Below are 14,002 nucleotides of genomic sequence, written 5' to 3' on the forward strand. Positions count from 1 at the left end.
GTTGGAGTCGTACTTGGCCATGCAGTCATGGGTGAACAGGGAGTACAGGAGGGGACTGAGCACATACCCCTGAGGGGTCCCATGTTGAGGATCAGTGTGGCAGATATGTTTATTTTTTTTGTTTTTTTATTTCACCTTTATTTAACCAGGTAGGCTAGTTGAGAACAAGTTCTCATTTGCAACTGCGACCTGGCCAAGATAAAGCATAGCAGTGTGAACAGACAACACAGAGTTACACATGGAGTAAACGGGTTAAGGGTTACCTACCCTTAACACCTGGGGGCGGCCCGTCAGGAAGTCCAGGATCCAGGTGCAGAGGGAGGTGTTTAGTCCCAGGGTCCTTAGCTTAGTGATGAGCTTTGAGGGCTCTATGGTGTTGAAAGCTGAGCTGTAGTCAATGAACAGCATTCTCACGTAGGTGTTCCTTTGGTCCAGGTGGGAAAGGGCAGTGTGGAGTGCAATAGAGATTGCATAATCTGTGCATTTTTTCTTAACTGTATTCTTAACTGCCTAATAAACACATCCAGCAGAAAATGTCTCTTCTACTTTCAGAAATGTTGTGGGACTGTGGTTCAGGCCGGGGGAGGTTCTGGAGGTTTTCGTGGCGAGAGGAGTGTAGCCTGGCTGGCGACACAGTTTAGCCCTCAGGGTAAACTGGGAATGAAGCATTCACTCCCCTCGCTCTCTGTAATTTTGAGTTCAGTTGGGTTGGGTGCCTTCACAGTGCAGTGCAGTCTCACCGAGGGACTTTGGATACACTCTGAAGAGTTCAACGCTTCACAATAGGCCTATTGTTTTGGTTTTATTTTGGGGAGTTGTTTACTTTTCAAACTTGAATTTCAACTTACGAGTCTCCTCTATTTCTGGAGGTTTTTATTAGGGGGGTGAAGGAGGGCCGTGCAGGATGAATGGAACTACTTCTGAGAAGGCGGCATCGAGCCTGTCGTCTGATCTCCACTCCACAGTGAGCTGTCACCCAGGCGCCAATGATTTGCCGATACTGCCAAAGTCCTCTCCCATGGACATGGGGTTCTACAGCGGCCAGACGACGCACAGCCACCACGACTACTACCCCAGCCACGGTCAGTCCTGCTTGCAACCAATGAAGCCATACTCGTATCATCACCACTACAATCTCCATGGGGCCTACATTGCCAAATCGGAAAACCCGTATCCTCATACGCAATACGCTCATTATACCCGGGACATACAGTCACATCTCCAAGATACCGGTAAGATTTACGCATGAGGCACTTTGCCATTTTTGGTGAATCTCAAAGTTATGTTTATTACTATTTTGACACGTGGCCGATGTTAAATCAACTATCCAAAAGGCTTATCGACAACGAGGACCAACGTTTATGCCACAGAATTTAAATGTGCCTACTTAAAATTCAATAAATCGAATTTACATTTGGTCAGCCTAATTGGTGTTAGTAATTAATTTGGTTGTTGGATGTCTTGGGGGTTAAACGGTTTTGAAAATAGTGTAAGTTAGCGTACTTTTGATTCGGAGTAATTTATCAACTACATTTGGCCTACCTTTATGGAAAAAAAATGATTTCACATGTGGAAAATCGCATGATTTATTACACATGTAAAAATTCCACATGTCAAATCACGTGGTTTTGGAACACTTTACATGTGATGATATTTCACATGAAGTTTCTTTACACAATGCCCTGCAATCGAAATTAGGATGTCCTCAGAAAGTCACAAACTATACACAGTGGTTTTCCACTTAGCAGATACAGTAATTTACATACATGATTACATTGTGTATGTTTATTTATACAGTAATTATTATTCAACATGTCCTCATGTGGGATTTGAACTCACAACCTTGGTTCATGGCACTCAACACTTCCTGCTATGCCACCATGTCTGTGTCAATGACTGATTTCACCATTATTCCTACACTGGACTTCAAAGTAAATCTCAGTTTTGTATAATACACCCAAGAAAAGCGATTATATTTGTCATAGTGATTCAGGAGTAACATTAAAACATAATTTTATGCCACACTGACTTTAGACAACTATACAGAAAACCCTTAAAATGCTGAGATAAGTCACCTAAATCAATAATGAGAGAATAGTCAGATTAACTGATAACTAAAATAGCAGTGCAAATGGGCAGCCTTTTAGACTTTGTGGCGCAGCAGAAAGAGCAGCACAACCCAAATCCAGAGGTTGTGAGTTCAAATCCCAGGTTGGGTCATGTTGAAAAGTCAGTACTAAGTGATCAAAATAACCATATTGATTAAAGATTTATGCACTTTTTTTATTACACATTTTATCTCAACAATGTTCGCCTTACATTAAAGCTAGAATCCTTAATTGAAACAATAACAAAGTGGGCATCCCGCCTTTGTTTTGGTAAAAAGCTGAGCGATGGGCCTGGAGAAATGTAACCATTCTCAAATTCATAGACAGAGCAATTGATCCATGATATGTCACAATTATAGTTTACATTATGTTTTGAGGCTATACAGTGTTTGTTTACATTTACATTGTTTACAAACATTGGAGTAAAACGAGCTTGCATTTTGGGTTCTGCTGTGGTAGGACAGTTGATCTAAGCTTGTGAGGCATTTATAAGTTGTATTATTCAAGTATCAATGGGCATATATCCATAATTGCTCATTAATTGATCATTAAAGTCCAAAATGTATGTAGCAAATAATGATTCCAGATTTAAAATTGCCATACCATTTCATTACTTCCCTTACAAAAAAGCATGTGACATTTACCGTTTCACATGTGAAATAGCTGAAATAGCTGAGGTCAGATGTTCAAATGTATTCAATTTAGAGTTCACATGTTAACACCCCCTTTATACATGTGAGGAGGATAATGTTTTCACTTCACATATGAATTGCAGATTCAGATGTGAAACATTTTCACATGTGAAAATTGAATTAGCATTTTCACATGTGGAAAAACGTTCAAATGTTGTCACATGTAGTTTCATGGTATAAAGTGTTGAAATTTTGCATCCCCATGTTGTCACATTTATTTCATATGAGATGTTTTCATATGTGCTGAGATGATTTCACATGTGTACTTTCATGTTATCACGTGTTTCTTTTACATGTTTCACATGTTATTTTAAAAAATCCTTATGGATATACTATACAAATTGAGTAGGACTAGGCCTGTAGACAGTATGTCAAGAATATATGTTTTGCTATTCTGCATTCTAGGCTGCAAAGCCAACATGTGATATGTGACAACTTTTAATTAAAATAAAATCAGCTAAAGCCTACCCCATTTGTATTTTTGTCAAAATTCTGAGAGGTACCAAACAGTCATTCTGATTCCTATGTAAAATAGCCTTTTGAGTTAATAAAATATCACCCATAATATTCGTTTTGAATAGAAATGCTCAGAATATGAGAAACATTTTTTTTTGCGCTGGTGGCTAACCAGCAGGAAGTTTGAAAAGACAGGCTTGAGTGGGCGGGAGCTTATATTCATGACCTCGTCTTGACTGACAGCTCTTTGAAACGCCTATGTCAGTAAAATTGCAGTAAAATCCTCTCAAGCTAATTTAGTGGTTCACTAAGCAACTCAAACAACATTGAAATTGCATCAATAATGTCAAATGTTTTATACATCTCCCGTTTGGCATGTCTCTTGTGATGTGTTGATTTGACAACTGCGTCAGAGTACTGAACCCTTTTCCCCGCCTTTTGTTCCATGCTGGTTGAAGACCTAACTAACCAGTAGCCAGCTAACACCAGACACAGATGAAGACCTAACTAACCCGTAGCTAGCTAACACCAGACACAGATGAAGACCTAGCTAACCAGTAGCCAGCTAACACCAGACACAGATGAAGACCTAACTAACCCGTAGCTAGCTAACACCAGACACAGATGAAGACCTAACTAACCCGTAGCCATCTAACACCAGACACAGATGAAGACCTAGCTAACCAGTAGCCAGCTAACACCAGACACAGATGAAGACCTAACTAACCCGTAGCTAGCTAACACCAGACACAGATGAGGACCTAACTAACCCGTAGCTAGCTAACACCAGACACAACTGAAGACCTACCTAACCCGTAGCTAGCTAACACCAGACACAGATGAAGACCTAACTAACCCGTAGCTAGCTAACACCAGACACAGATGAGGACCTAGGTAACTAGTAGCTAGCTAACATCAGACACAGATGAAGATCTAGCTAACCAGTAGCTAGCTAACACCAGACACAGATGAAAGTGGAAACATAAAAGTATCTTTGACATAGATGAATATGGTAAACTTGTAATTACATTTGCTGATACCCTACCGACAAATATTGACACAGTAGAGTAGCTAGCTAGCTACATAAACCATGCCCCTTTGCAAGCAAGCCTTCTCGGCTGTTGGTTACAAGATGGTATTTATTTAAATTAGGTAAGAGAAAATTAAGGTGACGATACCCTATCCCTTTAATAATCCTGCCTCCTGAATCCAAGTGTTTGACACGGGGGAGGGGACCAATAACTTTATGATAAAACTTTATCAAAGTGGAAGCAACAGTCATACATTTCATACATTGGTGATCATACTTTGATCTGGTTTCATCCAAATATCATCCAATTTCACGAAAAACATGATTTTGACTGTTCATGGCCTTTAAGATGAGCTCCCAGGGAATAGTGCATTATATCATACAATTCAAATGACCCATTAGTTCTAGCCTACTTTGATCGTTTTGCAATAACACACTATGCTATTAAGCTCTTAAATAATATAAATTGTTCATATGGCCTAGAATGCAAATTAAAATGCAGCCTATTCTGTAAATGCAAAAGGTTTCCTTGTTTTATCCAAAATTGGTTTTGCAAAGCAGCTGAAACCTTCACATTTGAGAGAGAACTGCTATTGTGTTTGTGTTGTCAATGGTAATTGTAGTGTTGTTAACAATGTTTAGGGATCTAGGCCCTATAACATACCATTTATCGTTTTATCCAGAAATAATATTTATCTTCGAATTGGCCCGAAGCCAAGCGCATCAACATCAGGTGTCACATCATGCCAGTCTGGCACGCATTGCTTTTTGGCTCAATAGCCTGACTTAGAGTTTTGACTTGATCACTGCATGTGAAAACACCCCAACAGCCTATATACTCGATGCATCAATCATCCTGTCTCATTAGTGGGCATATCCCATAATAATGTGAGGGGCATTGAAATCTCTTGGACAGAGACATTTTGTGCACCAAACCCTGTTTATGCTATTGAGTAGAGCATATTTCAGAACTGGTAAAAAACACAAAAAAAATGTAAGGCAGAATTATATATTTTTTAATTGATGTTTACTAATGAAATACATCATCATTCATCTTTTATCATAATAGTTTTCATTAATCTGTTATCATAATATTTTATTTCTGTAGGCATAGGCCTATAGCCTACTGTTGAAGCCCTCTGTAGGCCTAGTGTAAATGTATGAGCCTCTCCAGTCCTTTAGCCTACTAATGCTCTGTCATTTTTCAGTGAAAGAGGAACCAGAGCCTGAGGTGAGAATGGTCAACGGAAAGCCTAGAAAAATCCGAAAACCTCGCACCATATATTCTAGTTACCAGCTCGCTGCGCTGCAACATCGCTTCCAGGGAACTCAGTATTTGTCTCTTCCTGAGAGAACCGAACTAGCGGCTCAACTCGACGTGACACAAACACAGGTGAGGAAGCCAACAGGCCACACATACCACTGTTATGACACGCTGTTGAGAGATTTGTATCTCTATGATTTATGTTCATTTGTTTAATAAAACCATGAACTACACTGGCATCTTTTTGCATAACTGTAATTCTACATCTAGTGAATCATCTGAGATGTTATAGATTCTTTATCGCTTCTTACATTCACAAGTATGCGGTACATTTGCACAACTCTTAGTAGAAAACTCCAAACAGATCAACAAAAAGGCAGTTGTTTTAAAACTCTAAGCACATGTTCATTTGACTTAGTACAACACACAAAACCACACAGTCACTTTTTCACCAAACTGAATCAGTGTTTCATCTAGAGAGACATATTTCACATTGCGAAACATGTTCATGTAAAGTAATTGCCTTTCACAATGTGATACTCACAAGACTTGTTACTATTACTTCATCCGACTGTTCTTAATTGATGATCACTTAAACGTTTGGTAAACCTATAGATGGGACACGTAAACGTGTTTGTCTACAACAGATTTTGAGAATTGCATAATAAAAAAGTATGTCTGTAAAGTAGAAACATAAAAAAGATATGATATAAACTCGAATGATTTGCTATGATGATGACTATTATGATTTTACTTCACAGTAAGTAAAAAAAATACAAATCTGATCAGAGATGTTCTGTATGTAACAAATCAAAGTTAATCGGTCGCGTACACAGATGAGCAAATGTTACAGTAGGTGCAGCGAAATGCTTGTGTTTCTAGCTCCTACAGTGCAGTAATACAATACCAATACACACATAATCCAGAAAGTCCAAAACAAGAAAGAAATGCATCCCCTACACAATACACATGTATCCAAAATGAAGTTTGCCATGACAAAATGTTTTCCCCCAGGTGCATGAACAATGAGGATATTTACTGCAAATTCGATGAGAATCTATGGCCAAATACTCAAGACAGGCTTAATGCAAACTAGTGCCTGCTAAAATGTATGTTTATTTAATTTGATTACATTGCGAACGATGTCTTCAATGATAACGCCTTTGATCACACATGGGATAGAAATGATGGAAATTTGATGTTCTGTCAATTTGAATGGGTAGTGCAGGTGTATAGCCTAATGTAAAACAGTGTAATGTACTGTAATGTACAGACTGTAGCATACTACACTCAAAGGACAGTTTGGAAACATGTATCTTACAATTCACCAAATACTTGTAAAAATAGTACCAAAGCGATAAAAAAAAAGCGTTATTGTTTATATTATATGTCAAACCACCGGGGTTATTAATCTCTTCCTGTCGTTTTCATATCTGATAATTGATAGCTTCATTAATTGATCTAAGTTTGCATCTGGATTCCAAATTTCAATGCAACATAATTAGGTATATTCTATTCTAATAAGGCCTAGGGTGTCAATATGAAATTACAACCCTTTGCTAGATAATACATTTTTAACCCATACCTTCACATTTTCTGGTACAAACATCCCGACCTTCTATTTAAACCTGTAGCTCAAATATTTTTTCTTCCAGGTCAAGATCTGGTTCCAGAATCGCCGTTCCAAATTCAAGAAGCTGTACATGAACGGGGAAGTTCTACTGGACCACAGCCCAGGAGCCAGTGACTCTATGTCCTGCAATTCACCCCTGTCCCCGGCCATTTGGGACCGTAGTGTACCCACAGACCCCGCCACTAGAGAGCAGGCTCCCCAGCCCTCCCTCGGCTCCACTCTATGTTATGTGGAGAACTACACTCATCACTGGTATCAACAGACCTCACAGTCACGCTCACAGCACTCAGGACTGGTTCATCAGCACACAACACCACCTAAGAATATGGGGGCGGTGTACTAACACAAAATGTACCGGTACAAACTGTGGGTTAACAACATGGCGGCTCATTGGAAATAAAGTCTAGAGGGCTGTGATGGGATTTGTGTGCCAATACAGAGGGCTGAACTTCACGGACAATTTGGGAAACATGCACAGGGACTTGTTGTCTCTGTTGTATACAAATTGTATACAAAAAGAACGGACAAATCCAAGACCATATTCTGTTTAGATAGAGTGATGAGACGCTAATGTTATCAGTGGCTCATTTCACTCTGTTGGAGAGATTTGATATGAGAATGGATAGAATTTGGTGGTACTTTCCTTTACGGTGGCCCACTGAGGTCCTTTCAGATTCTTTGATCTACAGCTATGCAAATATATACCGTCAGTGCATTCAACACCATTTGTTTCTTCACAATATGAAACACTCACAGATACATGGAAGTAGCGTGTACCATTTTCATACATTTGTTATTTATACTTGCCATTTGTTGCATTTATATAGATGTCATCAAGGCTCAATTCAACATTTTATTTCACAATGGTTCAAAACAAAACATCTCTTGGAAGTTGCAGAGAACTATTAGGGGGAAAGAAATGTGTATTTGGTACTCTTTGCGTTTGCAATCGAGGTTATTTATAATGTAGCCTATTTTATACTCTATTGATCTGTTAGTAGAAAGTCAATGTGACAGTTTTGTGCCTGAGAAAAACACATTTTATAGGTAGTCTTTGGAGTGAATAATAAAGTTTTTGTTTTTATTAATTCTATTTACACCAATTTAAATGATGTAATATTTACGCACGCACACACACACACGCACGCGCACACGCACACACACACAAAAGTGTAAATGACCCCTTGAGATAACGTTCAAATCTTGTTTCCATAAACTTCTTTATACAAATGATCCATTGAAACAGTTGTAAGGACAAAATGGAATAAAGTTTACTGTGAAATATAATGATTGTACATGTTTCAATATTGTCCTTCAGTACTGTACTGACATCACTTATTTTTTTACCCCCTTTTTCTCCCCAAGTAGTTACTGTCTTGTCTCATCGCTACAACTCCTGTACGGGCTCGGGAGAGACGAAGATCGAGAGCCACGCGTCCTCCGAAACACAACCCAACCAAGCCGCACTGCTTCTTAACACAGCGCGCATCCAACCCGGAAGCCAGCCGCACCAATGTGTCAGAGGAAACACCTTACACCTAGCAACCTGGTCAGCATGCACTGCGCCCGGCCCGCCACAGAAGTCGCTAGTGCGAGATGAGACAAGGATATCCCTACCAGCCAAACCCTCCCTAACCCAGGCGACGCTAGGCCAATTGAGCATCTCCCCATGGACCTCCCGGTCGCGGCCGGCTGCGACAGAGCCTGGGCTCAAACCCAGAGTCTCTGGTGGCACAGTGTCTTATACCACTGTGCCACCCATGTGTGATCAAAGGTGTGATCATTGAAGACGTCTTTCACAATAAAATCTAAATAAATAAATTAAAGAAACAATCTTTAGCAGGTACTAGTTTTCAATCAAGCCTGTCTTGAGCATTTGGCCATAGGTTTTGATCGAAATGGCAGTAAATATCTTCATTGTTCATGTACCTTGGGAAAAACCTTTTGGTCTAAATAGGTCTGGATTAAAATCATTGCATGCTTCCTCCATGGCCTGAAGGAGGGTGGTACGCTCATGGGGATGGTAATCATACATCTTCCGCCTGTATGGTAATCATGTATTGTATTTTGCAGTATTGTACTTATATATTGTAGTGGTCCTGTATGTGGCTCAGTTCATAAAAGTATGGCACTAGCAACACCAGAATTGTGTGTTGGATTCTCACCAGGGTCACATACCAAAATGTGTGGACTGTGTCTGCTGCGTAAATGGCATATATTACAGTACTCGCTTATGGGAAAATGACATGATTTCACATAGAAAATCACATGATTTCACATTTTGCGCATTTTATTTCACATCTGAAATTTCACATGTGAAATAATGTGAAACCATGTGGTTTTGGAACACTGGATGTTTTTCACAGGTGATTCCCTGCAAACAAAAAAGTGTTGTTTGGATGTCGCGCAGTCGCAGTGTTTTCAACTGACATATTAGACACACATGATTACATTGTGTATATTTATTTATACAATAATTATTCAACATGTCGTGACTTGGGATTTGAACTCACAACCTCTTGGTTCACAGCATTCAGATCTTCCTGCCACGCCACCATGTCAATGACTGATTTCATCTGTATTCCTACACTGGACTTCAAAGTAAAGCTCAGCAATGTTACAAATACACACAAAAAAAGTGATTATATTTATCCTAGTTATTCAGGAGTAACATTGAAACAGAATAATATGTCTCACCAACATTAGACAACTATACAGAAAACCTTCAAATGACTGAAATAAGTCATTTAAATCAATCATGAGAGAATAGTCAGATGAACTGATGACTAAAATAGCAGTGCAGATGACACTATTTTGCTAAGTGCATGTATTATATGTCATGAATCTGTAGGTGGACTTCTGAGAATGCTACAGACTTTCTGGCACAGCAGAAAGATCAGCGTACCCTAAATCCAGAGGTTGTGAGTTTTTAAAAGTCAGTACTAAGGGATCATGTCAAATGTAATCATGTTGATTAAAGATATTTACACTGTTTTAGCTGAACAGTGTACCACTTACCTTAAAACCCCCACACCATTTCATTACTTCCCTTACAAACAAACACATGTGAAATAGCTGTTTTCACGTTGAGCTGAGAGACACACGAGGTCAATTGTTCACATGCAAAACCATATGTTCACATGTATTTAATTTAGAGTTCACACCACCTTTTCACACGTGAGGAGAATAACAGTTGTTAAAATGTACCACATACTTGTGAAAAAGGCACTATCGCGATAGAAACAACTGTAGTTCAAGTTGTTAAGGAAGGATCAACTGTATTTGGCAGCTCATGGGTTAAGTGTGTGAGGCAGACCGTTTGCCTGTCTGTCTGAGTCAGTGAGGTGAACATGCCCTGGATTTGGGAAGAGCTGCCAGCCTGCGTGTGAAGAAGCTGTGGGAGGTGACAGGCGGGCAGACACACTGGAGTCTCTGGATTTTAATAGCACACTAGTGAAAGAGAGAGAGAGAGAGAGAGAGAGAGAGAGAGAGAGAGAGAGAGAGAGAGAGAGAGAGAGAGAGAGAGAGACAGACACTCAGTTAAGGAATGGGAGAGAGACAGTTGGAAGGGAAAGGAGACTGTGACGAAATAACTGTCCATCTCCCAGAATCCTTGCTTGCTTCAGGCGCTCGCATACCGACCAAGAGTACCAACAGTTTACCTGGCTGGTCTGTTTGCAGAGCTATAGAGTGACATTATGTGTCATCAGGGATGGATAGAGGGACAACAGGACATCATGGGAAGGGGATCCTACAGATGTAGGATCTTAAATTGAGCCAGTTTGCTACAGCAGGAAATGTGGATTATAATTTATAGACATTTTTGTAGCGTGGAAAAACATTTTGTTGTACTGGAAAATCAAGTCTTGACATTTCAAAGTGAAAATTACAAACTTCCGAAACCTTTTTCAACCTCAAATAGACTACAAGTTGTGTGACCAAATTAAGATCCTACATATCTATAGGTAGAGGCTGCTGTACTGGCCCGGAGGACGGAGCACAGAGCATGGAAACCCCTTCATACCCCATCTTTAACAGGTTCCTTAATAACAGCCCCTGCTGGTCTGATTTGAAACGTATTCATTTTATTTTCCTATCTTCTCCTTCTCCTCCTCTGGTCCAAAAATATATAGTGAGGAGGTGTCGTCCTATGGCAAGCACGTTTAGATATCTGGGATATTGGATTTGAAAGTAGTAGCTCAAAATATCTTTGTTAGAATTCAAAACACAAAGACAGAGACACAAAGAAACTCCTTACTCTCACTAACAAGTGGCATCATTCTACAGTAATAAACATGAAAACACAATCACGTCTTCTTTGAGTTGATGGGAAGCTATGGAAGCTTCTGTGAAGTTTATCTTATGACTCTATGGGACAAACAATATAAATGTTGTAGTTAGCAGGAGGAGTGCCCCCTTGCTCTGTGTGTGGGCCTCTGGTCTCTCATGCCTCACTCAGCAGGCTGTCTGGACGCTTTAAGCCTTAGGAGATAGGAGTTGATTATATGTCTGGTGTGTGGGCTGAGGGGGTAGCATTGAGATTTTAGCCCACCAAACAACTTTGCACATTCAACATTGTCATGGTAACTGAATCGTTAGCGAAGTTGGACATGATTGATCAGAATCAACCACACTTGAAAAACATTTGAGTTGCACCCCCTTTTTCTCTCAGAACAGCCTCAATTCGTCGGGGCGTGGACTCTACAAGGTGTTGAAAGCGTCACACAGGGATGCTGGCCCATGTTGACTCCAATGCTTCCCACAGTTGTGTCAAGTTGTCTGGGTGACCTTTGGGTGGTGGACCTTTCTTGATAAACATGGGAAACTGTTGAGTGTGAAAAGTCCAGCAGCGTTGCAGTTCTTGACACAAACTGGTACGCCTGGCACCTACTACCATACCCCGTTCAAAGGCACTTAAATCTATTGTCTTGCCCATTCACCCTCTGAATGGCACACATACACAATCCATGTCTCAATTGTATCAAGGCTTAAAAATCATTCTTTAAACTGTCTCCTCCCCTTCATCTACACTGATTGCAGTGGATTTATTAACAAGTGACATCAATAAGGGATCATAGATTTCACCTGGATTCACCTGGGCAGTCTATATGTCATGGAAAGAGCAGGTGTCCTTAATGTTTTGTATTCTCAGTGCAGTAGGTTCAGCCACGGTCCATATCTAGTCAAACAAGAATCCATATTCCCACTCATATTCTCACAAGCAAACCTATGGATGGGGTGCGGGGGTTATCTGGAGGTGGATTGGGTGGTTGGGCGAGAACTGAGAAGCACAGCTGAGGAGGACAGCATCCCAGCTTGCAGACGTCATACTGCCTCTCAAGGCAGGGAAGGGATATGGTTTCACTCCTACCACAAACATCACTCACCACTGTCATTTTCATATGGGGGAAAAAACACAAACAAAGATGGGATGGAAGAGGCATAAGAGACAGCTGTGGGCTTTTCACTGGCCCTGGAATATTTATTCTCAGTGTTGATGTTTGCAGCAGGGACACTTTTCTGCCATTTGCTTGGGGTGCTACTAATCGTAGACAGGGATGTATTGCACCTAAGGTTGGGTTTTAATTATAGACATGGTTGAGATAAGTCATGCGGAAATGACTGTATCTGTGGTGTAGGCTTACCTGTTTAGGACGCTTTTCCCAGGTCGGAAGGTATAGGTCTATCCATAATCGTAGAAATCTCCCAAAAAATTAAGACATAATTTTTTTCACTTTGGTGCATGCCTGTCTGTGGTTCACACACCTGTATCTCTAGCGGTTAAGAACATTGGGCCAGTAACTGAAAGGTCGCTGGTTCAAATCCCCGAGCAGGCAAAGTGGAAAAGTCTGCTGTTCTGCCCTTGAGCAAGGCACTTAACCCCCAACAACTACTCCCCGGGTGCCGATAACGTGGACGTTGATTGAGAGGGGTTGGGTTAAATGTGGAAGACACATTTCGGTTGAATGCATTCAGTTTTGCAGCTGACTAGGTATCCCCACCATTAGCTAATGAGCCCTGTAAAATTGGCATGTTATGCTGCCACCAATGACTGGCTGCAACAGACAGGAAGTAATGTAAGCATGTGCATGCAAAACGAGGACACAACATTAGCACCTATGTTTGATTTGGGAAGGGGGGATAAATTCTTTAAAAACTGGTTTGAATAGGTTTCTTTCTTGTGCACTGCTCGGTAAATGACGCAGAATTAATATAGGCCTTAAACTGTCTACCGATTATGGACAAAGGGTTGCTTTATGTGCTCGTGGGAAATGGTAAACTGGGAAGTGGTAGCTAAGTCCACATGAATGTGTTCACGTGCCATTGAAGTCGTAACAATTCTTCATCCAATAAGATTTGAACTTGATAAGCTAGCTAACATTGCTTATAGCAAAGTTATCTAACGTGCTTGATATTGACATAATGGTCAAACTAGCTATGTTTTCCTTATTGATAACGTTGTAATTGTCAAAAACGGATTTGTCATCTTTTGGTTGAAAAGGTAAAAGGTCAGTGGTGAAATGTCGAAACTCGGATAACAAAAAGTTTTCCACTTGTAATTTCCACTTGGTGAGTTGTTCAAGCAGTATTCATGGATGCTAAGGGAAGCAAGGCTTCCCTTAGCATCCAGGAAACCAGGAAATAAAGCAAACCAGGAAATAAAGTAAATGCATAGAAAATAATGTAACTTTCGTCTCTCTGTCTCTCTCATAATTTTCCTTCAATTCGCAAGAGGCTGAATGTAGCTTACTGGTGGAAGCATCCGAGCATGCGAAACAGTGCCCCTCTGTCTCTGTATGTGTAGGCCATCTATTTGAG

General features: G+C 40.3%; 1 protein-coding gene across 1 annotated transcript; it reads left to right on the plus strand.

Annotated features, from left to right (window-relative positions):
* Positions 1-646: 646 nt before the first annotated feature.
* LOC110537970 (homeobox protein Dlx3b) lies at positions 647-8,470 on the plus strand. Its single transcript, XM_021624459.3, has 3 exons — positions 647-1,232; positions 5,495-5,679; positions 7,206-8,470. The coding sequence occupies exons 1-3, from the start codon at positions 905-907 to the stop codon at positions 7,524-7,526; spliced, it is 834 nt and encodes a 277-aa protein (XP_021480134.1). The 5' UTR covers positions 647-904; the 3' UTR covers positions 7,527-8,470.
* The last annotated feature ends 5,532 nt before the right edge of the window (positions 8,471-14,002 follow it).

Source organism: Oncorhynchus mykiss, chromosome 12, assembly GCF_057628025.1.
Source record: "Oncorhynchus mykiss isolate SJ-2025 chromosome 12, ASM5762802v1, whole genome shotgun sequence".
Taxonomy (NCBI): Eukaryota; Metazoa; Chordata; class Actinopteri; order Salmoniformes; family Salmonidae; genus Oncorhynchus; species Oncorhynchus mykiss.

Coding starts and splice junctions, on each gene's coding strand:
- LOC110537970 (XM_021624459.3), top strand. CDS start 905: ATGAATGGAACTACTTCTGAGAAGGCGGCATCGAGCCTGTCGTCTGAT. Junction 1,233..5,494: donor GTCACATCTCCAAGATACCG/GTAAGATTTACG, acceptor GTCATTTTTCAG/TGAAAGAGGAACCAGAGCCT. Junction 5,680..7,205: donor TCGACGTGACACAAACACAG/GTGAGGAAGCCA, acceptor TTTTTCTTCCAG/GTCAAGATCTGGTTCCAGAA.